The 23,895-nt window shown below is 53.2% G+C and overlaps 1 protein-coding gene across 1 annotated transcript in view; it reads left to right on the forward strand.

The window, feature by feature from the left end:
• TRPC7 (transient receptor potential cation channel subfamily C member 7) overlaps positions 1 to 11,225 on the forward strand; it is a 173,561-nt gene extending 162,336 nt beyond the window's left edge. The window contains exons 9-12 of the mRNA XM_045075655.1: positions 641 to 862; positions 1,542 to 1,622; positions 7,974 to 8,049; positions 10,462 to 11,225. Coding sequence (XP_044931590.1) covers positions 641 to 862; positions 1,542 to 1,622; positions 7,974 to 8,049; positions 10,462 to 10,631 — 549 coding nt within the window. The 3' untranslated portion in view covers positions 10,632 to 11,225. The remainder of the gene's footprint in view (positions 1 to 640; positions 863 to 1,541; positions 1,623 to 7,973; positions 8,050 to 10,461) is intronic.
• The last annotated feature ends 12,670 nt before the right edge of the window (positions 11,226 to 23,895 follow it).

The following is a 23,895-nucleotide window of genomic DNA, read 5'->3' on the forward strand; positions in this document are numbered from 1 at the left end:
GTAAATAAATAACACTTTAAAATAATGTAAACTTTGATGAATCACTAACTTCTACTCCTGAAACACTTACCCTATGCATTCGCTAACTAGAATTTAAATGAAAACCTGAAAACGAAAAAACAAAAACAAAAACCCGCACCTGTTCCTTTTTCCCTTTTATACTGTGACTACTAGAAAAATTAAATTTACTTACGTGATTCACCTTTGTAGCTTACTTGCTATTTCTACTGGGCAGCACTGCTCTGGAACATGAATCCCTTGATGCCGTGGTGGTGATTCGTGAACCGGCAGAGCTCTCGATGGCTGATGGGATTAAGTTCCAGTGAGCAGAGTTCTCGGGCTTGCGGCACGTGGAGAAATGTTTGTGAAAACACCCAGCGGAGAGTCAGGGAGGAGGAACAGGCTGAGCTTTTCCAAGAAATGAATCCCGTGGAGTCAGGCAGAAATCTCAGGGAGGACTAATTTCGTATGGTCTGAGCAAGAGAAACTCCTCATCCAGGGCCAATGTGAACAGCAAATAGCATCCCACAGCCTCTCAGCCGGTCCAGTTCCCAAGTCGGCCTGCATCCCGGCCCCTCACACCGAACTCCGCCGTTCAACTGTGGCCTTTGATGGTGTGTTTGTTTCCCTTTGTCCCCAGGAGGATGCAGATGTGGAGTGGAAATTTGCCCGAGCAAAGCTCTGGCTGTCTTACTTTGATGAAGGAAGAACTCTTCCTGCTCCTTTCAATCTAGTGCCAAGTCCTAAATCATTTTATTATCTCATAATGAGAATCAAGATGTGCCTCATCAAACTCTGTAAATCCAAGGCCAAAAGCTGTGAAAATGACCTTGAAATGGGCATGCTGAATTCCAAATTCAGGGTAGGTGGCATGGGGTTCATGGGACCAGAGAAGACAGTGGGAGGGGGATGTGCCTGATTCAGAGGGTGCCGCTGATGCGAGGGAGGTCAGCAAGGGGACCCCGCTTTTCAGAATCCGTGGGCACATCAGCGTAAGCTGCAGCCCCAGCAGAGGCAGCCTGGGGTAGCTGCCCTTCTCCCCACAGTTCCCTGCAGGGGTGGCCCTACTGGGGGCTGAGCCACACCCCCATGGAGGCAACCACTTCGTGGGCCCCCACAGAGGAATGGCTCTTCCCAGAAAGTGCCTGGAGAATGATCTCCGGGAAGAAAGGTTCCCTTACCCATCATCTCCCCCTCCCGAAGACTGTCAAGGTTTAGTAGCATTTGAGAATCTCTGAGGCCCCTGGAAGAAAGATAGCCCCTATGAACTATAACTCAGGGCTTCCCAAAGTTGACCAAACTATATTCTATAACCTGTAGTCATCCTACAGAACTAAGGTCCTAAGAATGGTGTTCTAAGAAGCCTAGCAGCAGTGGGTATATAAGCTTCGTGCGGGGCCTCTTTTCAGGGACAGTCTCATCTGTGCTGTTCACAGATGGCTGTCATATGTGTTGTACGAACGTGTGTGTGTGTGTGTGTGTGTGTGTGTGTAGTATTTATTATATATTTGGATGTTTTGTTTATGTTTTTGTTTTTCCAGAAGACTCGCTACCAGGCTGGGATGAGGAATTCTGAAAACCTGACAGCAAATAACAGTTTCAGCAAGCCCACCCGGTATCAGGTAACCACCCCTTCCCCAGGCATGGGCAGAAGGGGGCACTCTCCAGACATGGATTTAGTAACTGGGCTGTGTCGGGGGGGCCCCCAGCCCACAGCTCCATTCCTTCCTTCATTCCACAAACGTGCACTGAGTGCAAAGGATAGACTAGGCACCGCTACTCCCTGGGGATGGAGACGGGTTCCCGTCACAGCAGCACGTCCAGGCCCGTGAGGCATGGAGACAAGGAACAAGGAACACACACGTAAACTCGTGACCTCAAATTGATAAAGGGAGAAAGAAGAAAACAACAGGGGGAAAACAATGTGGGTATCAGAGGAAGCCACTTCAAGGACAGGACACTTAGCTAAGACCTCAAAGAAGGAGGGAGCCCTGTGGGGCCTCCCAGGGATGGAAAGAGTATCCACAAAAGCAGGAGGGGAGAAGCCTGTCAGGGGGCAGTCATCCAGGTGCAAGGGAGCGAGACGTGGACTGGGTTGTGAGTAGAGGGAGGGAGAAAGACAGATTCAATATACATTCTGGACAGACAGGCAATGGAGCATGATGCTTCTCCACAGGGACGGGGTGCCCAGCATGACTCCCAGGTGTCTGTCTGAAGCGACCAGGCGGACATGGGTGTCTTCACAGAGTCCCTGACCTAAGATACCAGCCTGCCAAAGTCAGTTCTTGTACATAAACCTTAGAAGACGTTTTATGCTTACGGTCCTTTGCGTGGCTTTTGGAAATTAGTGCCACACCTCTGTATCCGTCTGAATCAGCCCATGAGCCAGTGATAAATGGCAACTTCAGGTTATTGATTATAAAAGTACAGGCCATGCGTTTCCTGCCTTCCCTTTCTCGATGATCAGCAGTTCTGTCCATGCTGATCAGGGCTTATCAGAGGTGAACTGCAAGCTGTCCTGAGCATGGCCGTCCCAGACGGAGCAATGAGACCTAGCATCTTCCAGGCGTAGGTCACTCAAAGTATCTCCACCCATATTTCAGAAGCCAGTTACACAGGTAGGAGCATTTAAGCACACAATTAAGAAAAGGTTCATCCCTCCAAGTACTTAGAGTTTGATGAGAGGACACGGGCTAAAAACTAGAAACGGGCAAATCTTGTATTTAATCGTGTGCAAAATTGGGCCTGACCAGTTTGATCTGCTTTGAGTTATGTTACAGCACAAATCCTTCCGTCAGTGGAGAGATTTTTATCGCTCAGCTTCTCAGAGAAAAGTATAGATTATCTGTGTCTCGAAAGAGATAGAAAGCCCTCATGGGTTAGGGTCAAGTCCCTGATGGGTTTCAAGAAGAATCAGCTGCCGAGATAAAGAAAGACTGATGATGTGGTGAATGTCCTCTACCCAGAATGGATCCTTTATGAACAAGACTGTTTTCAAAAGCAGCCTCGGGGTGATCCCATTTCTATCTTGCCTCACCACTGGCTGAGTCCCTGCTGCCATCAACATCCCCAAAAGCTTCCCACCGTGATTACAGAGATGGGTGGTAGTGGGCTTCGGGCTACTGATGACCTTGGGCAGCCTGCTCACCCCATATTTTGGGATTCCACCAAGAAAAGCCCCTGGGCTATTTATTCGAACAGTTGTCACAGAAAAGAAGGAAGGAAACAGGACCAGTACACATTAGAGGGGAAGGATTGAGAGGGAGCCAAGAAGGGAGAGCCCTTTTTGCATCTGCCCATATACTCTGGCTCAGCCCTGCAAGGTGAAGTCTGGGTATCTTCCTGAGCCATCATCTGCTCAGAAAGGAGTGAAATAAGAGATGGCATGAAGGATCGCGGGGTGCAGCCTAGATACTAGCCCAGGTGTGATCTCACCCAACGCCAGAGGGAGAGGCAGTAGCTTTAACCCCATTAAACAGAGAGAAAACTGGGGCTCAGTGGTAAAGGTCCACAGCTGGTTGAACTTTCTCTGACTCACAAGTATAGTCCTCTCTTACTACATCACCTTTCCTGGGCACCCAAGCCTTGCGGAGAACCTGTCCAGCCTGCCTGAGAACATCTGAACCTGTGGAACATGAGGGGAGGGGGCAAGGTATAGAAGCAGCTTCTAGAATGAAGGACTGGGGCAAGGGTCTGGCAAAGCCTCTTGTTTTCTTGGGCCCACTGGCAGCCTTCCAAGTTGCACTACTTTCTTCCCAAAGCAACTTCCAAATGTGCAGGAGGAGCCTGGCACACTTCCTCTTCCTTACGCGCCTGGCCGCACCCGGAGCCGTCACCTCCCTGAGGACAGATGGCTGGACGCATGTCCCTTACACTGTCAGTTTTCTGAGAAATGCTGTAGCATCCCAGCGTCGTCCACATGCATGGAGTTTTTAAGCCCGTTGCCTTTGTGTCTCTTCAGCAGATCTGTTCGGTTTCTCACACTCAGTGCATGGGGGTGTTTCAGCTTGTCCATGCTTTGCCATCTAGGGGTTCTCTGGTGTAAGGGAAGGCTGTTTCCTCAGACCAGAGGCTCTCTGTGCTGTGCTTTAACTTAGGCCATGAGGGGTCTAATGGCTATTTTTACAAAACCGACCCCTTACTTTTGCAATGTCGTGGGGTTTTTTGTTTGTTTGTTTGATTTTTTTTTTCCCCCAATCTGGGTTCATGTGAAACTAAACGGTGAACCAAAACCAAGATACTGATGAAGGGGTCAAAGTATTCCCATCAAAGCTACTCTGTAACCTGCTCCAGAATCCAAGGTGCCTGTCTGCTGGGGTGTGTGCAGACTCATCCAGTCCCGCTTGGAGAGCTGCTTTTCCTTCTCAGGCAGAGCAAACAAGCTGTACCTCAAATGCACCAGAGAATCCAGGCACAGTCTGGTCAGGATCTAGGGTGTAATCCCTTCCCAAACCCAGTCCTCCTTTTCATGCTCTACGTGGCCTTTTCTGTAGAGACTGAAGCAAACAGGATAGACAACTCACTAACGGTGACTCCTTCTGTTTCTGGTGTCTGATAAACCCTGGGATCCATTTCGTACCCTCCCTTCCAAGCATCCCTCAATTTCTGTGTGCGTAGGCGGCAACACGGCTCCCTCTAGGTTCTGTTTTGTGGACCATCTTCAACATCCCATCTGTGTCCTCTTTGTTAACATCTTGAGCTCCCCTGGCTGCACAGAGAGAGGCCTCTCTTCCAGAGAAAGGCTTTCTATGCCTCCCCAGCACCACCAGCCTCCTCCCTGGGAATGTGGGCAGGGGAACCACGAGGCTCCTTCCCTGGACCTCACTGTCATGACCATTCCGATCCCTTATGCCTCTCACCCTCATCCCCTCCAGTACTAGTTCTTTGGCCTGAGTGATGTCACTAGCTATGCTCATCTCCAGCACCTGCTAAGGGCAGGAGGGCAAGGTCAGTAGAATCGACACCAATGGGGACACATCCACTTGGGGAAAGTTTATTATCATCTTGAAGTGAAAGAAAATATGAAAGATAGCAAGGGGACATCCCAAACCAATCACAAAGGAACATTCTCTCACCCTAAAGACAGTGAAGAGGGGTGGGGGGGGGATTTTGATGTCCATCTTTTCTGAAAACAGATATCCCCTCTAGCATCTGTGTTAAAGAGAACTTTGGGCCGTTTGGGCAGGTTCTAGCCACTTCCGCATTTCTGGGGACAAGACTGGCATCTTCTACTACAAACCCCAGGTTGTCTAAAACATACACATTGGAAGGGAACCTGGTACCCATCAGGACACAAAGTCTCTAAGCAGATGCTAGGTAGTCACACAACTCTCCTTTAAGACATCTGTCACTCCTGGGAGTGAAGTGGGGGTGGGAGGAAGGGTAACCGGTCCCTGCCTATCTGCCGTCCTCATGAGGTTCTGCTTATTCCATATTAAGCCCCTATAATCTTGATGGACAGTGAGGGGCTTAATAACAAACATTTGTTCCTCTCCCCTTGGAGCCACAGATGTGCAAACCTTAGCTCAGATGAGGCATGCCAGCCTTCAAGAATGGACCGTGAGCACTCGTGACAGTGACAAGCCTGTGACCTTCTTCCCCAAGGAAGTTTTTTTAAACAGTATTTTTATTGAAATATTCCCAAGGGTTAATAACTGAACAAAACCATCCATCCTCCAAAATCTAGCTGAGGCTTCTGCCTGCATAGAAAACTGTTTTTTCAAGAACAAGTAGGTACCTACGAGTGGCCTGAACCCCTCTGACCAATGGGAACCAGTTCCTATATCCCAACCCACAAAAGCATCTTGTGTATGACCTTTTCCTGAAGGTTGGAAGAAGCCCCAGCGTTGGTTTCCACTTTGGTTACATCTCAGATCTGCCACTTCCTGGCTATGTGACCTTGGATATGTCACCTCACAACACGAGCCTCAGGGTCCTCATCTATGAATGGAGACGACCTCCCCATGCTCACCAGGTTTCTGGAAGCATGCAGTGAGGTCATTTTGTCAAGGAGGCTAAGGGGACCCCGGTCTATAGGAAGTACTCAATACAAGTGTTTTCTTGTTTCTTTTCCACCCTTTCTCCCCACCTCCCAGAGAGCCACTCTGCACTAAGGGGGCTTATGAGCAGGGTCTCACCTATTCAAAACAAACGGAGTTTGAGCGGCACACTGTGTATTAGTAATAAATGTACCATGGAATCTTTTAAAATAAGGGGTTGAGTCATGTTGTGCTACAACACAGGGTAAGACAGTGATCACGGCCATATCTGTAGAAAAACTTGACTCAGCACCATTGCGGAACAGTGAACTCACCATTGCAGAACAGTGAACCTCCAGCTTATACTTCTACCCCATATATTTAAAGAGTCTTCAACTGATGAATCCAGAAACTAAACAACCCTTAATTCTTGAGGTTTTCCTTCAAATGGCAACAAATGTTAACAAGATCCCCTTGACTTGCTTCAGCCTGAAAACTTGCAGAACACTTCTGAATGTTACCTTCAGGATGAATTCCAGATACCTGGTGGTCTGGGTTTTAGGGGGTTTGTGCTTCTTCCCTGAAAACTGGCTCAGGACAAAGTTGGTTTTGTATGGGTTTCGGAGTTCAAAGTGAAAAGAGCATTACGGAGTGCCAGGAAAGACATCGATTCTTACCACTTGGGTAACCTGCCTTAGGGACTAGGAGAACGTCCAGGAGAAATCTAGCAGCGCAGTTTAACCACTAACATGACAAGACCCAGGCCTCTCTGACAGAGGGCAGCATACAACTTGCTCTCTCACAGTTCAGCCAAAATAAGATCACGACTCAAAGCACAGAGCCAAGGAGACTAGTACCCGAGGACGGAGGGGGTGTTGGGCAGCAGCGGCCTAGAGGTGACACAGGGCTCCCCCCAGATGGCCTTTGCCTAGTTTGGTTAGAGTCCTGGAGTCACACAGCCTGGAGACACCGGGCTGAGGGCTTTGCCATCAAAGGCACTGAGAGAACCCGCAGCTGATGACAAGAATGGGCTCAATCCTTCTCTTTGCCATCTAGCCAGCCACTTCCTTTGGCTTACAAAAAGCTTTTCCTGAGCCCACGTAGTCGGAGAAAACTCAGTAACCTGCCTGACCACACACAGCACAGCCAGGGACAGAATGCATGTCCCTCCTATGTAGAAAGTGCTGCCTCTGTCCCCTGAGTCCCCAGGTATGAGCAGGCAACAGGAAGGGGTCAGCAAGGAGCAGGGAATCCCTCCCTCTCTGCCAGCTGCTCGGCCCTGGTGAGATTCCGACATCTCAACTATGCAAGTATTTCTAAATCCTGGGACTGCCCAGGAACCTTCCAACGACCAGCTGGCAAAATCCAAAGTTCACCTCCTGCCGTCTTTCTCGCACTTGGCTCTATTCTTGGTGGCTCTGAAGTGTTTACTCCTACCTCCTCATTTGCTTCAAGAGCCTGTATCTGCATAATACACGGAAGCTGCAGGCCCAGCGCTTCCCCTCCAGCACGACAGGCGCGCAGGCTTTCGGGGAAGTGGGATCCTGGCAAAACCTCCTGAGGTCCCCCCATAACTGTTTCTGCCTCTGGTAGGAATTTTCCAAGGTAGAGTGGACCTGTCCAGCCTGGTCCTGACTCTGTGCTAAGCCCCGAGGAGAGGCCATGACCAGCTAAGGTGACAAAAAAATGTCCGGGTGGAGTCAGGCATAGGGCCCTCAAGCAGCCCTCACTCTCCCTGGTTTGGCCTCTCCCCCTTGAGTGTCCTGGTCTCATGTCCCCAGGGTAGGGTCACTCTAGGGGAGTAGTTAAACAGACACAGGCCCAGGTCCCACCACAGGAGAAGCACCCTGAGAAGAGAGGCACCGGGCATGGGGGCACCCCTAACCACTGACCGGGCACTCCGCGGGAGTGGGGTGGCCATACATACACCATGCGGGCGCCTGCTTCTGTCCTTGGCCAGGCTTATCTGACCCTTTCCTTGTGCTCCCATTTCAGAAAATCATGAAGCGGCTCATAAAGAGATATGTCCTGAAAGCCCAGGTGGACAGAGAAAGTGACGAAGTCAATGAAGGTGAGCTATGGGTTCTTTTCATGCGGACGGGCAGTGGGCTCCCGGGGTTACCAAGCCCTGTTCCTATCCTGAGGCCCTGGGGGCACTTGCTTCCCTTGCTGGTTCGGTTGTGGGCAGAAGGAGGTGCCATGTGGCTGTGGGGGTGGGGCTCCTGTCCCCTCGCTGACTGTGGGCTGGGGCCACCACCACCATCCCCCCCGGCTGCCTACAGCTGCCTCATGTCAGAACCAGCCCCCCGGCCCAGAACCCTTCTCCAGCTGCCACGGTCCTTCCTGTTCTGTCCTTGTGTCCCTCTGACCCTCTCATGCCTTCCTCTTCCGCTTGTAAAGACTCACGATTAGACTGGATAATCCAAAATCATCTCCCTGTTCAAAACCGGCTGATGCGCAGCCTTCATTCCATTTGTGCCGCTGGTTCCCAGTTGCCAAGTGACGTGACCGTACTCAGACCAGACCCCAGGGATCAGGACCTGGTTATCCCTTTGGGGGCAGGGGCTGGTGATACTCCTGCCTAGCCCAGCGATTGCTGCCTTGATTCCCCCACCGTGTCCCACGGGTGCAGGGCGACCCAGAATTCCTCATTCCGCGGGTACACATACAGAGAGCCAGAGGCAGACTGGACCCCTCTTTCAGATCCTGCCACCATCCTGTCTCCCTTCTAGGCTGTCAGAAACCTGACAGCCTGCAGTGTTTCTGGAAGCATTCCCCACTTTGGAATCACATGCTAAAAATGCCCATCCCAGACGGCACCCAGGCCCAAGGTGTCGGCATCTGCGGGGTGGCACCTGGAGGCTGTGCATTTTGATAAAAGCCCCAGGTCATTCTAATGCACACTGAGGTTTGCAGACAGCATCATTTTCACTGCCTGGGTGATTTTCCAGGCCATTTTAAGCAGTTACTCTTAAGCGAAAAGCAAATTACCTTATACCAGGTCATTAATCTTCATGAGACACACAGGACAAATATTTGCTACCTGGAAACAGCCTTCTCCATGAACGAAGGCACTCGGTGTCCCCCTTGCTCAGGCCACAGGGACCTACGGGAAGAGCCTGGTCAGTTAGTGACCCTCTGCTTCCTACTGGAGGTTCCAGGAGGAGCCTGATCCAGAAGATCACCAGCGGCAGAACTCACTCCTGGGCTGACACTGTCTGGGGGCTGAGTGGCAGTCGTCTAGTTGCCCCTGTTGTGGGGTCTGAAACGTAACACCGCCAGGTGGCCTGATAGCCACCTTGAGCAGTGCGTCCTTGTGATCAACAGGAATGTAGCTCATCACAGATGGTGGGGTTGCCAGGGGTCATTATACAATGCAACCGGGGTGCAGAAAAACACCCCATGAAAAGGAAACAGGGGGTGTATGTGTTTGTCCAAACTGACCAGCTAGTAGCTTTAAGATCTTTGCATTTTCTGTCCGCAACACATATGGAGAAAAGAGACAGGATAACGTGCTCCCAGACATCGGACTCCCATTTGAGGGCAAGTCCGATATCTATGATAACGGAAAAGAAAGTTTTTGAGTCCTCTTTGTAGCTCATGAAAAGATGGGCACTGCCAAGGCTTTTGACCCATGTGGTGGTTTTGACCCATGGGTGGATTCGACCCATGTGGTTCATGGTAGAAACCAGGGCAAGTTCCCTCCTGGAGGCTCCTTGCTAGAGAAGGAGGCAGTGGCCTGGGCGACACAGCGTGGGACAGGTGCTCGGGGTGGACCCCTGCTCCCATCAGGCTGCTGTGTGCCCCGTGCCCAGCCCATCCCTTCCCACTTGGGAGTTTCTCGTCTGCAGACAACGATCCCAGAGCACACCAGGGAGCGTCATGAGAACTGTTCCAGTTAATGACAGTGTTGCCCGGAGTCTTGAAATCTGCCTTTAGTGGCTCCGAGGCCAACATTCTACCATGGTATGAGATAGGCGCTAGGAAGGCATAACCCTGCTCCCGACTCCCTGTCTGTCTGAAACCCTTCCCAAACAGCCTGACCAGGAATGGGAGGAGGAGGAGGAGGGTTTTAAATGGATGGATGAGGGGCGCCTGGGTGGCTCAGTGGGTTAAGCCGCTGCCTTCGGCTCAGGTCATGATCTCAGGGTCCTGGGATCGAGTCCCGCATCGGGCTCTCTGCTCAGCAGGGAGCCTGCTTCCCTCTCTCTCTCTGGCTGCCTCTCTGCCTACTTGTGATTTCTCTCTGTCAAATAAATAAATCTTTAAAATAAATAAATAAATAAATAAATGGATGGATGAGTCCTTCAGGGCTAGGAGTTAGGTGGGACTTAGGTCAAAACACAACCCTTGTCCCCTCACCTCTACCCTCCATGGGCAGGCCCAGCCCTGACACTGTGCTAGAAAGAGGCACGCCCCAAACATATGTGGAAGGAGCCCCTTCTGCTGCCTGTGCTCACCACAAGCTCCTCTGTCCTTGCAGGTGAACTGAAGGAAATCAAGCAAGATATCTCCAGCCTGCGCTATGAGCTTCTGGAAGAGAAATCTCAGGCTACTGGGGAGCTGGCAGACCTGATCCAACAGCTCAGTGAGAAATTTGGAAAGAATTTAAACAAAGACCACCTGAGGGTGAACAAGGGCAAAGACATTTAGCAGCCCTCCTCGGCATCTGTGACTTCTACCAGCATTCCCAGGCCAGGATGGGTTTCCCAGCCACCAGGCCTGGCAGGGAAGGGGCCCGGCACCCTCTCCTCCAGGACACTAAGGGGACCCACTGGCTCCGTCCTGAGCAGATGAGCTGACGTGGGCAGCGTCATGGCCTGCCTTGACCCAGAACTGTTGTGAATCTAGGCTGTTGGGTAAGAAAGGCCAGCACAGGAGGAGGGGAGGAAATGTCCCTCTGACACGTGTGAGACCTTTCGTCCAGTCATAGGGACACGTGTCCCTGTGGTCAGTGCAGGAAGAGGCCTTCTTGGATGCACACATGTGCCCTCCCACAGCACACGGACGGCATCCAACTCTGTGTCCCAGGAAGACAGACCACCTCACCCCACGCACCCCTTCTCACTCCCTCCCTTCCACCCACCCTCATCCCAACAGAACCGGGAGGTGACCTGTGATCTATTCTTAAGTGCCAGACGAGAACACAGACAGCCTAAGAGCAAAATAGTTCTATTTGTTTATAAAAAAAAAAAAAATTTAAAAACGCTAAATCAAAAATTGTACTGTAGGTAGCACTGTTTAGAGAACAACAACAAAATCCAAATGATGTATTTTTACCTTTATTATGATTATCTTGTATTTACTATTTTTACCTAAAACGCAAAGAAATAAAATTACCTCATGAGAGCCTGGGGAGCCTCTCAGTGTGCTGTCCTCCTGCTGTCCCGTGGCCTGTCTGGAGGTGGCCTCGGAAGCCCCTCAGAACTTCTCTGGGAAGAGAATGGGGCAGGTGTGGGGTCGGGGGAGGGGGAAGGTACCAACCCTACCTCCCCCCGCCCCGAGATCCTGTAGCCAGGACCCCAACCTTCCAGCCCTCCTCTATCCCCACACCTTCAGAGTCCCACCTCACCAAGGTCAGGGAGGAAGTCCAGAAAAAGATGAGGGAAGCAAAGCATCTCCTGCCACCCACCCCTCCCCTCTCTCCCCTGTAGAAGGGGAACGGGTACTGGAGCTCAAGAAGGAACCTGCGTGTGAGTGAGGAGAGCGGCCACCAGAGGGAGCCCCAGGCCCAAACAACACCCATTCAGAGCAGGTTGGAGAAGATGCCATTGGATTCAGGGACAAGCCCCTGGCCCCAAGGGGGCACTTACTAGTAACACTAGCCGGACGTACTGAGTGAGCACTTGCTGGATACCAGGCACAGTGCTGAAATGTCTGCCGGCACCCGTCCACTGAGCCCTCACAACAACCCTGGGAAGAGAAAGAGGCTCAGGGTCACAAATTCAGAAACCCTGCAGATACCTGGGAGGGCAAAACGGACGGACGTGTACGTGTGCGTGTGTGTGTGTCTTATACATGTGTATGCATGAGGGGGCTTGTGTTTCACCATACACACTGCATGCTCAGAGAGCAAACATTTGTACTTCTCGCTGCTCTAAGAGCAGGTGAGCTGGGGCCATGGATTGTAAAGCTGCTGCTGGCACGGAGGCAGGGGTGAGAGCCACGGCACACAGGGCAGCTGAGTCCTACCCAAAGTGCCCCACAGACCCTTGGCCCAGCCAACTGTTGCCGTAAAGAAGACAGGCCCAGCTTTACCAAATCCTCCCAATTTCCAGAGGGGGTGGGGAGAGCCCGTATCCATTGGGTCCCTGGCAGCCAAGAATTGTGGCTTCACCCTGGGGCTGTCCTGGCACCACCGTCCAGAGCTCCAATAAGAGGGAACCAGAGCTGCCCAATGGGTGCCGGGGGCATACCGTGTGCTCACCAGCTGGGAGTTTTCCACCTGTCGTCCTTGTGAGGGACTGTGGATGAATTGCAAAAATCCTGTAAATCCTCAGGTGCCCGTCAAACCGTGTACTTGTCTTCATGATTTGATGGTGTTCTGGGTTGTCCCAAATTCTCATCCATGGCTCCCCAAAGCCTGCAGATGATGACAGCATTCATTCAGCAGGTATTTACCGAATCTCTTGCCAAGTGCTGGGGATGACACAGCTTGGTGGGGGGGCGGGGGTGGGAGAGAGCTCCTCTTTAAGCCCAGACTCTGCATCAGAAAGCTGATGTGCTTTGTAGGAAGAGTGACTGATTGATCAGGGGACAAATTATCAGCACTTCCGGAAGATTTCTTCTCAGATCTCTCACTGGTCTTCACCAGAACGCTAATAAACACTGGGAAGATGCGTTACGCAATTTCCCTGTCTGCCTTCGGCCACAGGCAGGCAGCAACCCCAACTTCAAATCCTGGGGTGCCCTTTTCCTTTCAAACCTCAGCCTCAAATTTTCCCTCTAAGGAAGATAAAGGAAAACGAGTCCCCCTGAGTAATTAAAAACTGAAAAGGACACCAGGCACCGTCCCTTAGGCTTTGAACGCCGAGTCTAGGAGGTGAAGGACTGGACTCGTGGCCCAGGAGGGGACTCAGGGCCGCCAGAGAGGGACCCCTCTTCTGTGGAAAGCCATTACAAAGGCCTTGGAACTGAGGGTGGCAGAGCCATCCCCTAGAGCTGAGGCAAGAGCTTAGTGCTTTTCCAGGCACAGACAGTCTCCCTCCCTCGGCCCCATCTCCGTGGCTCCTGTTGAATTAACCAGGTGAGTAAAGTGACTCTTAGAGAAAACAAAGCAGGAGTGTGAAGAGGGGAGTTTGAGAGGGGCTCACAGACAGAAGGGGAGGAGAAAGAGCCCAGGTCTTCCCCGAAAAGTCCCCAGACCCACAGGCTTTCCCGCTTCCCCAAACACCCCATCTGTCCCCTTGGAACAGGTCCTCAACAGTTTGTATGTAGGTCTACAACACTCCTGTGTGCTTGTAACATCTGTCTTCACTGCTGGCAGGCCGGAAGCTCCATGAGGGGCTCTGGGTCTGTTTTATTACCACGGTGCACTGGCACCGGACCCCAGAGTAACCACTGAGTGAACATGGTTGGGGCCCAGTTTTCTAGAATTCCTTCAGATGGCACCTCGGGCTCTGAAAATCTGGTGAGATTACAGGAAACACACGTTTTGCTCCTGGCCACGGTGTGGAGGGAGCCCCTACTCTGGCCCCCTCTGTCACCATGAGGCTGCTTCGGACAAAGTCGGGAGCACAGAACTACAGGGCAGGCCCCCAAGGGGGTGGGGGGGTGGCGACTCAGGCATGGTGGCCCTGGACATGGCTCCAGGGAACCAGCGGTTAAAGCAGCTGGTTCTCCCATGACTTGTCACCTTCTGGTGGCTCCTAAGAGGACTTGACAAATCCTAGTGACATTTCCTGGGCAAAACCCCCCAATTAGACCCCAGAGCTGTTCCTAAAGGACGTGTGCTCACACACTTGAGAAAGCACGGCCAGCCTCCTGTGCCCAGCAGTCACAGAGTATCTCCCTCCCTCCCACAGACACCAGAAAACAAAACAGGGACCAACCACCAAACCCCAAACCCTGGGCTCAGGGACATTCCCTCATGCGAGGGCACCTGTGCGAAAGCTCCCCCAGGAGGGGCAGGCCGTGGGGGATGTCTTCAGGTCCGCTTGCCCCCAAGAGGCCGAGACACCTTGCCCTGCTCAGAGCACCCAGAGTCTGGTTAAAAATAAGCAGCCTTGGGCCGTCACTCCTCAAAGGGTTCATTATGGCTTATGTAAAGTGTGAGCTCCAGGCTCCCAGAGGCTGACAGGAATTAGGAGTTTGATCATCTGAGGCAGGGAGGCAACGCCCCCATGCTATGTTTATCCCATGTCTTTGCCTCATCCCTTGGAGAATGAGCATACTAGAGGGAAGGGCCTCCAGGAGAGACACAGGGAATGCACATCAGCTCAGGCAGCAAACCGCCTGCCGCCCATGGCCTGCAGACGGGGCAAGGACCCAGGATGATCCAGCCTCAGCCCAGCCCTGGGGAGCAGAGGCCACTGGGGCAGTCTCTTCCCGGAGGAAGTCCTACCATCTCTTTGTTGGGGATTTCTCCCTTTGCTTCAGGGAAGGAAGGACCAAGACACAGGAGAATTAAGGTATCTGGGGCTGGGGTCTCCTGAGGCCTGAGTCTTTAAGGAAAGGCAAGGACTGAGGGAAGAATCACAGAGTTGGAAAGAAATGGTGTTTGAGGAGCACAGGGCTCTCCCCTACCCAGAAATGTTTCCCTGCAACAGGAGGGCGGGACAGGAAAGGAGGCGGGAGCCTGAGAAACCAAAGTCAAGGCAGCGGGGCCCTGCCTGTGGAGGAAAAGCAATCTGTGCCCAGAGACACGGGGACCACGACTGGGAGGCCGCATCCTCGCCCAGCCCAGCTGCACCCCCATCCACACTCAGGGAGGCAGGAGGAGAAAACAGGACGGGCTCCCCCAGCCCAGGCAAGAGCCAGGTGCACTCTCAGGAAGAGAGCTTAAAAGTGTGGATTCCACATCCTGAGTGAGTCAGAAATAACTGGGTCCAACAGAGCCTGGTGTGTCTGGACAGGGATGCAATGTCAACTGCGCCGACCGAGCAAAGAGGCCCGTGGGTCCTGTGCTGTTGTCTCCACACACACCCAGGCCAATGGCCCACCTGCTCCAGCAGCATACTTAGAAGTAGGAGGCAGAAAAAGGCAACTTATGTAAATATAAGTTTATCACAAACTTCTGGGCATCCGAGCACAGATACGGACCCTGGTGGACTAGACATTTCCAACCTGGCCTCCTCTACCCCAGCCCCAGCTGTGTGTTTGCACAGATGAAGCGGAGGGGAAGCCAGGGGACAACAGGCTTTGTACTGTACCGCCCCATGGCTGGAAACACCTCCCCACCACCTCCCAGGCACGGGCTGGCCCCTGACTCCAACTTAACCGACCAGAGTACCCAGCACCCCAGAAACCAACATGGCCCCACGCAGGGCAATCACATTCCCACCTTGTGGACACTGGGAAAGAGAAGTCCTTTTTCCTCTGGGGGTCGCTGAACAAGAGAATGTGAACATCAGACAGCCAGAAACCCCCTCCTTGCTTTGCAGACAGGGACTGTCCAGGAAGGAAGCCAGACAGAGGAGAGGAAGAAAGGAGAGGGGAGAAGCCACGGCAGGCGGGAGCGGATAGGAGGAGAGAGGCAGAAGGTCGTGAGGAGAGGTGGGGGAAGGGAAGAGGAGGGAGCGCTGTGCAGTCTCACTCCCAGGCCTTCTTCCTATAGCTCTTCCTTAGAGTGGGGACCTGCTCCAGGAGCCTTCTCAGCCTTGCAGGCACACAAACCCCGCTGTCGATGAAGCGAGTCTGCCCTGGGCTTCTACGAGTCCTTTACATCCCCGGTGAGTGGAGTACATTCCCGGCATCCCGAGGGACACAGAAATGACACCAGGACTTCTTTGCCCCACGCTTCCCCAGGGGCTGTTTGCTCTTTCTGTGGAAAGAGGAGGTGAGAGGAACAGGGCCCAAAACTGAGGGTTCTGCCTTTCTGACTGAGACTCGGTGAGGTCCTGACAATGCATGATGGCCTCGAGCTAGTGAAGCTGTTGGAGGGCAAATCTACAAGACACTGGACAGGAGAGCTCCTCCCTGCTCTGCCCAGGCTCCAGCTCTGAAGGCTCCAGAACCGGCTCCCTGGGCACCTGTGGGATGGGCGGTGGTCCCCAGCGAGGCACCCCGCTGTCAACAGCAGGGCCGGCAGCAAGAAGTGGGGAGTCAGAGAGGTAGGATGAGGCAGCCAGCCGGTAACTAGACATATCATTCTTGTTGGGCGTGAGGTCACGACTCAGAGACTCTAGAAATAACCAGGAGACACGCTGAGGACGGCCAGTTTCTGCAGGTGAGGCTCCTACTACACACAGAAGATAAAGAGCCTTACTTTGTAGGTACACACAGCAAAGGAGTCTGTTCGAGTTATATAAATGAAACTCAATCTTGGATGTGAGGGGCTTCTTGTGCCTTCCAGGAGCACGGGGCACGGACCTGTGCATGAATCCCAGCAATGAAACCACTGACTCAGATGGTTTTGGGCTGGTGGTGCTGGGGAAGGGCCGGATAACAGACTTGAGCTGGGTCAGTCTGTCTGCGAGGGGAAATGACTCTTTGGATCATTTCAGGGACAGGACAGAACAGAGCCCCGGGGTTTCATGCTCAGCTCCAATCAATCACAGGAGAGACAACCTGGCAGAACAGAGCCTCTGGTGCCTTCCCAGTCGGCAGAACTAAATTAGAAGCCCCCACAGCCTGTTGAGCCCGGCTGAAGGTGAACATTTCCGAGAACCGAGCTGTTTTTTTAGACACATCTTTACATAAGGACGCGCAGAAAATCATCACTGTCTGTCACCGACAGCGTGAACAGAATGTATATTTGGTGCTTCAGCAAAGGCCATGGGGGCTGGGGCCTGGCTGCTTCTCGTGACATTTCTCCTCCAAAGATACACAGCCCTGTTTGCTGAGGCCTGGGACTCCTCAACCCCGATGTCCCCAAGCACCGGCTTGGGGCGCCTGATTCCATCCTCCTGAGGCTGCAGGGACAGGACGGTAGAGATCAGTATTCTAGTCACTATAGATAGATTTTCTGTTCTTCTCCCAGAGGGGACAAATGCCGTGTTCCTGATTCTTAAAGACCTCCTGGTCCGTCCTGCCCCACAGACACAGAGCAGGAAAGATTCAGCCTGAGGTGAAGCATAAGGGACCTCTTCAGGAAGACAGAACTGACATCCTGAGGCAGGAGCACAGGTGTGTGAGCAGGAACCACAGGGACTGTCCCTCCACATGCAGCCCAGGTGTGTGTCACCCGCAGGGTCACAGGGCAGGGGCCTGCAGAACAGTGAAGAGACCCAAGGTGTGCCAAGCCCGAGGGTGCTGCCGGTCACCCTTGGTGCCCACCACAGGGTCAGAGAGGAAGAGAGGGACTTAAAGGTGAGAACGGGACCCAGGAAGCCCCCAGACCCCTGGCATGAGGCAAGAGAAGGCAGAGCCATACACGCTGCCACACGAGCAGATGAGAATGACAACCCTGGCCGTGGCCATGTGCAGGGACTCCCCGGGGCTCTCTGGAGGCCACCCCCACAAAGAAGAGGCCAGAACTGATGTGTAGGAGGCAGGATCTACATGACACTTCAGGGCTGCAGAGAAAAATGAATAGAGAACCCGCTTACCTGCCAAGCCTTGGAGTCTCCTCCAACATCCAGGGGTAGAAACCTCCATCGGCACAGAGCAGAGGAGCAGGGGTCTGGGGAAGCTCCCCAAGTCCCACTGCAGGCCTTCTAGCCCAGGACCTGGCAGGGCCAGTGCACCAAGAACAAGGGAGGACCAAGGCCAGGCACAGCCACTGTCCTGTACTATAAAGTGTTCGGGGGACCTCCTAAGAAAGAAAGAAAAATAAGTTTTCCATGAATTAACACATCAGCGTCACGAAGGAAACATGCCTCCTGGTTCTCCAGCTCTTGCTTATTCCCGGCTCACGTCCACACTGGCTTGGTCAGGTGACCAGCGTGAGCCAGGGGGTCATCAGCAAGCCTGGCGCCAGAAGATGCTTGATAGGCACGTGGTCCCTGGGTCTTGTCTTCTAGGAAGCCGAGGCTGTGTCCCGAAGGAAGCGAGGCTACTGAACATTTGAGGCCATGCAGGGAGGAACCTGGGAGCACGGGAAGCCTCTAGAATGTTGCAGACTCGCCCAGCTCCTAGCTGAGGGCAGCCACGGGAGCCTGTGGGAGAAGAGCCACCCAGCAGAAGCTTGTCAACCACAGAATCGTGGGAGGAAATGTTTGGGGGTGGTATATGACCCAAGCTGTAGAGTCACAGAGGGACTGAAGGGTGGTCCAGGAACTTGGCACATGCAGTGCAGCCTGAACACAGGAGAGGACTCTCCTCCATTCGCCCCAGGAGTGGGACGAGTGCCTTAGCCATGCGACTCCGCTGGTGTTTATCAAGCCAGAGGCAGTGTTCCCAGGGACCTAGGCCAGCTTGGCTTTGTCCAGAGAGAAACCCCGTCTCTATGCACGAACAGAAACCCCCAAAACAGGGGCACCAGCATGGCTCAGTCCCGTAAGCATCTGCCTTGGGCTCAGGTCATGATCTCAGCGTCCTGGGATCAAGCCCCTGTCCGGCTCTCTGCTCAGCAGGGAGTCTGCTTCTCTCTCTCCTTCTGTCTCTCCCCCTTCTCCTGCTCTCTCTCAAATAAATAAAATCTTAGAGGGGGGAAATGAAAGAAAGCCCCAAAGCACCACTGGCCTCTTGGGGGAAGGATGCTGCCGGTGGACGCAGCCATCGCCTCAGCACGTGCGTGGCTGGGCATGGAGCACGGAAAGGAGGCTGCGGACTCCGGTGCCCTGGCAGGCTGCGGTCTCACCGGAGAGAAAGGCGGCGAGCCCAGCAACAGTTAAGTGGATTGGCGAGGTTTTAATAAGACCAGTGGACAGCGTGGAGGTGATGTCACAAAGACGTCAGTGAATCACTGCCCCCACGGATAATGAGAACACGCCCGTAGGTCCCCAAGCTTACAGGTGCAAGAGCGCTTTCGTGTCCCTGACCTCTTTGAGTTGAAACAACAACCCAGCGAAGCGAGCAGAGCAGCATTCATTACCAGTTTTGCAAAGAAAGAATTTAAGTAGCACTGGGGGCGGGGGGGTGTCCAGTAGAACCCCCATGAACCAGAAGTTCAAGCCCTGGGCCCGAGTCCCTTGAACAGGCTGAGGCCCATGTGGGTGTGGTGAACACAGCTGAATGGGAAGACCGCCCTCCGGATGGATGCCGGTGTGGGAGCACTACCGTGGAAGGCAGCCTGCCAAGGATTTCTCACTGTTATCCTAGTACCTCCTGCCCGGGAGGGCACTTGTCCTCCTGCCCTGGGACGTTCAGTAATAATGCAGATCTCCAGACTGGGACTGGGGCCACGGAATCGGTATTTAAGTAGCTCCCAGGTGACTCCCGTAGTCAACCATATTTGAACACTCTTGCCCCAGAGGTCCCTTGGCTACATGGTAGGGTTATCAGGTTACTTTGACTGGTAAGAGCGGAAATGGGACTGGGGCTCCATGATCCAGGGGTCAAGCTAACTCTCTGGTCTTCACCCAGGAGGTGGGACTGTCCCACTTTGGGAAGGCTCTCTAAGATCCAGGCACGCATGGAAGATGGAGGGTGAAGCACTGGAGAAGAAAACGGTGGGAAAGTAATTCAGTCCCGCTCTATCCTGTACTGCGTATCCACTAGTAAACAACCATCATTGTGAAGCAGATCCCAGTAAAGGGGCAGGAAACACGAACACGGGTCTGGGGTAATAATGTTCTCTAGAACATTGTCTCCTGTTTCCTGGAGGTGAGGCAATGTCATTCTTACACCGGACCATGGGCTCGGTCCCTGCCCACTCCATCCTGGGGTCTCAGGACTCACTGGAAGTCAGAGAGCAGAGCCATCAGGCGGACAGCCTGCCGGCGTGGGACAGCATGCTTCCTGGACATCCTGGCCTTAGACCTCCTGTGGGGGCCCGCCCATCCCCCATGTGGACAGGTTCTGGCGATGGAGACAGAGATGCAGGAGGAAAGCTCCCAGCAGGTTGAGCAAGTGGGCATGGGCATCCTCTCCTCTTGCCATCACGACCAGGGTCCTCGTATTTGGGACCCCCCTCTTACTTCTGTCACCCATTCCTTCTCTTCGGGATGGAACCGCAGCCACTTTGGATCTATATGAGGAGGGCGTGTGCTCTTTAAGTGCGCTCCTAGCCAGAGCTAGAATTTGCTCCTTAATGATCACAGTGGTTCCTGCTCAGCTCACCAAGGCCCCTCCCGCCCCTGTTCTAATCTTGCCCTGGCCTTCTCAGGTGGGGACTCCAGAAAGGGGTCCGGCAGGTCTGCCATCTTTTCCCTTTCTTTCCGAATGGCCTTAACACACCCCAAGGTGGGTCTTGTCTTCCTCATGATTCAGACTAAGGCTCTGCTCAGGGGCTCAGAGGGGCCAGAGAAGCAGACTCCCAGAAAGGACACAATTTGGGGCACTTGGACAGTGGAAAGGCGCAGCCTACTCATTTTCCAGCTCAAGCAGAGCCCAGCCAGGACCCTTCTGCCTGTAGAGGAGGAGACATTCTCCCTGAAGCCAAAAATGGCTAGTGTCTCTCCCCTCCGGCTGTCTTCTTCAGTGGGTGCAGAAAGGATGGAAAAGTGTCTCTGGTGACATCATTGTCCATGTCATTGTGAATCTGAGCTTTGGAGGCCAGGAATCCCGGCGGGAGCCACTCCTTTCCTCTCTCTGGGGCCCAACCCCACCTCCAGCCTGCCCCTGTAGGGCTGGGGAGAAGGGGGGCCTCTGAGGGGCTCAGGGAAGCATGCCAGATGAGGAGCCCAGAGAGGGGCAGAGAAATAAGAAAGCAAATTACTTTTGCTGTTTTATGTTGTTTTTTAAAAAATATTATTCTCATTATAAAAGTAAATGGTAGTCACTAGAGTAATTTGCAAACACCTCAGCGCTCAGAAGCAAATGAAAATTGTCTTTAATCCCACTGCACAGAGATCCCTCCTGGGGGTATCTGCGGTTTTCTTGGCATATTTATTTCAATGTAAGTCCACAAAGTCAAGTAACTCAAGGATAGAGTCATTATTTCTCCATTAGCCGGTCTCCGTGAGGAGCGCCCCTACTACTCCCCTGCCCGCACCCACACTCCTGGTACTATGCTAAATTCTGCGGGCTGCCAGTGGTCTTCCCTCTCTCTGCTGGCGTCCACCAAGCACCTGCCATCCTATCTGCTTCCTAGAGGTCAGTCCTGGAGGGTGCTGTTGCCTGGGTCCCAATTCCCAACCAAAAGACACCCACCGACACCTCCCCTCCACTTGCATGCTTGGAGCTCTGGCTCAGAGGCTCTTCTTGATTCCAAAGCATTTCAGAGCTGCAGGAAGCTAGTTGTGGCCCTTCACACTTGCATGGGTGGGCTTGCAGGAATCACTCTTGTCTTCTCACACCCGGTCCGGCTGGCAGAACCACCCGTCTTCCCGAGGCTCCTGCCTGCATGGGGCTCTACGCAAGACTGGTATTGATTATCTCCCACACCCTGATCCCTAGAACTATCCATGTTTCTGCCAGCACTCTCATGGCAGAGCGATCTCCTTGCATCCCAGGCCACGTCCCACATCACTCTGCCCTGAGAGCAGGAAGGTCTCCTGGAATGTCAGGGATGGGAAGATTTGCCCCGACACAGGACACAGGGCTATCACAGACCCTGCTGAGTGGGGAGGACACAACAAGCTAACACCAGCCCCGCCAAGGAGACAGCACTAATGCCCCAAAAGTGCTGTATGGGTCAGGCACAGCCCTGCCCTTACTCAGGATGCCTTGTTCCACTCCTTACACCCAGACTTTGGAGACTCCAAAGCCAGTCATCTGATTCTTGTGTGAATCAGTCCTGCATGGCTGTCCCTTCCCAGAAGGAGTTAATGTGGGGCTTTACGACTGTTGTCTGTCTGTAAGGAAGCATCATGGGTACCCGGAGATGCCTGTATCTCTCGGTATCTCTCTCTCTCTCTCTCTCTCTCTCTCACACACACACACACACACACATGTGCACTCCCAGCTTCAAGGCTGGATTTGAATCTTTGGGTCTGGGGCCAGAAGGTAAATTTAAAAAGCTCTCTCAGGTGGGCCTGCAGGGGGTGGGGGAGAAGAGGTACCAAGAGGAGAAACTGAGAGCCAGTCCCTGGAGCACCCCTGCCCCACAGCCCTCAGCTCCCTTTGGGGCGGGGGCCTTCCTTGCCTAGGTGGGCGAATTCAGGGCCCAGCTGGGCGATGGTGGAGGTCCTGTCTCAGAATGCTCCCGACACCCCCCTAAGCCTCTCCTTTCTCCCCCTATTTGGTTCCAGCTGAGATGCTGAGAAAATCCTCACAACACCATTTCCGGGGGAGCAGCATCTTCAAGGCTTTCATAGAGAAGGACCAAACAATTCGAGTCATTCAGCCCACTTCTCCTACCCAGCAGAGCGAGCCCACGGACAGCCTCCTGCAGGGGGCGGGTGGCGCGCAGTCCCTTCCCCAGTAGTGACAGGCGGTGGGGCCCACGCATGCCTCCCTAGAGGACACCTTCCAGGATGGAAACGCCCGAAATTCAGACCTGAAAACCCACCACAGTAGAAGAGCGGGTCGGATTTCTGTGGCCTCAGCACAAAATGGCAATGCGAATGTAGTTTCCAAGTTAGGTTTTAAAATGCCACTTAAAGGCCAATTTCAGTTCTCTCACTTAAAACTTTTTTTTTAAATAATCACATTTCCTCATGAATCAGGCCGTGGGCATATCTGTCCTTCCTTCCCTGTCAGGAACTGCCAGAGCAAAAAGGATATTTTCTCAGATTTTTTTTTCTCTCCCTAACCAGTTTGCCACTTCTTTGGCTGGGAGGCCTTCCCTGCTCCTACCCCACATCCGTGGCCCCTCTGGATGCACCAGGACCCAGCTGCTCCCCTGTGGGGGCAGACTCACCCCCAGGAGCAGAGTTGCTGTAATGACCATGGCGAGGGAAGAGAGAGCCATTCCCTAGACACTGGCCAAGGGGCAGTTTGGGAGCAGGGGTGGCTGGCTGTAGAGAGGACCCTACCCAAAATTAAAATGATCAGGACACCTAACATTTCTGTAGGAAAAAACCAAGTTGTTTAAAACAAACCAATCTTGGGGGAAAAAAAGAAAACATAATTCCAAACCCTGAAGGTACAGGATCCCAAATTTAATAAATTTGGATTTTTCTCGCTCCTTCTCCTCAAGGATGGAAACCCTTCCCTCTATTTTAAGTGTAGGTGGGGGGAGGGGCATGACAATTTAATGTTGTTGGAAGGCTGTCTCTCCTAACCCACCTTCCTGTTAACTTAGAAAAGCGACTTGAGGATTTGTGCCCACGAAGACAGGGTCTGCGGAAAGCCCAGGCCAGCTGCCAGGGTCGGGGTTTGCAGGCTTAGCCTGGTCTTTGGGGAGGGAGGTGAGTAGGGAAGGGCCAGGACTAATCCCCTAAGATGGAAGTCGGGCTTCTAACTGTCCACCCAGGACTGGGCTCAGGAGGGAAATTTGGAGGTAGATCTCCAGCCTGTGCCTGCTGCAGCTCCCTGACCTGGCCCAGCTCCCCAAACCCAGACTGCTCAGTATAGAGGCAGCTAAGAGAAGGATGCAGTGATGGCAGGAGCTGGTGACACCCTCTCTCGCTGGTAGGACCCCAGTCACAGAGCTTCCCCAATCCTCCCCATGGGTCAGGCTGCAGGCCACCTGGGCCATTCCCTGTTACTCCCCCAGCCCCACAGGTATAGGTCCAGCCACACCTGAACCCTCGGAATGCTGAGCCCAATGGCCCTTCCCAGTCCTTCCTTCAGGGCCAGCCCTCCACCTCTTCTAGTTCCCATACCCCAG

The sequence above is a fragment of the Mustela putorius genome, unplaced genomic scaffold, assembly GCF_011764305.1.
Source record: "Mustela putorius furo isolate JIRA1106 unplaced genomic scaffold, ASM1176430v1.1 tig00000145_pilon_pilon_pilon, whole genome shotgun sequence".
NCBI lineage: Eukaryota > Metazoa > Chordata > Mammalia > Carnivora > Mustelidae > Mustela > Mustela putorius.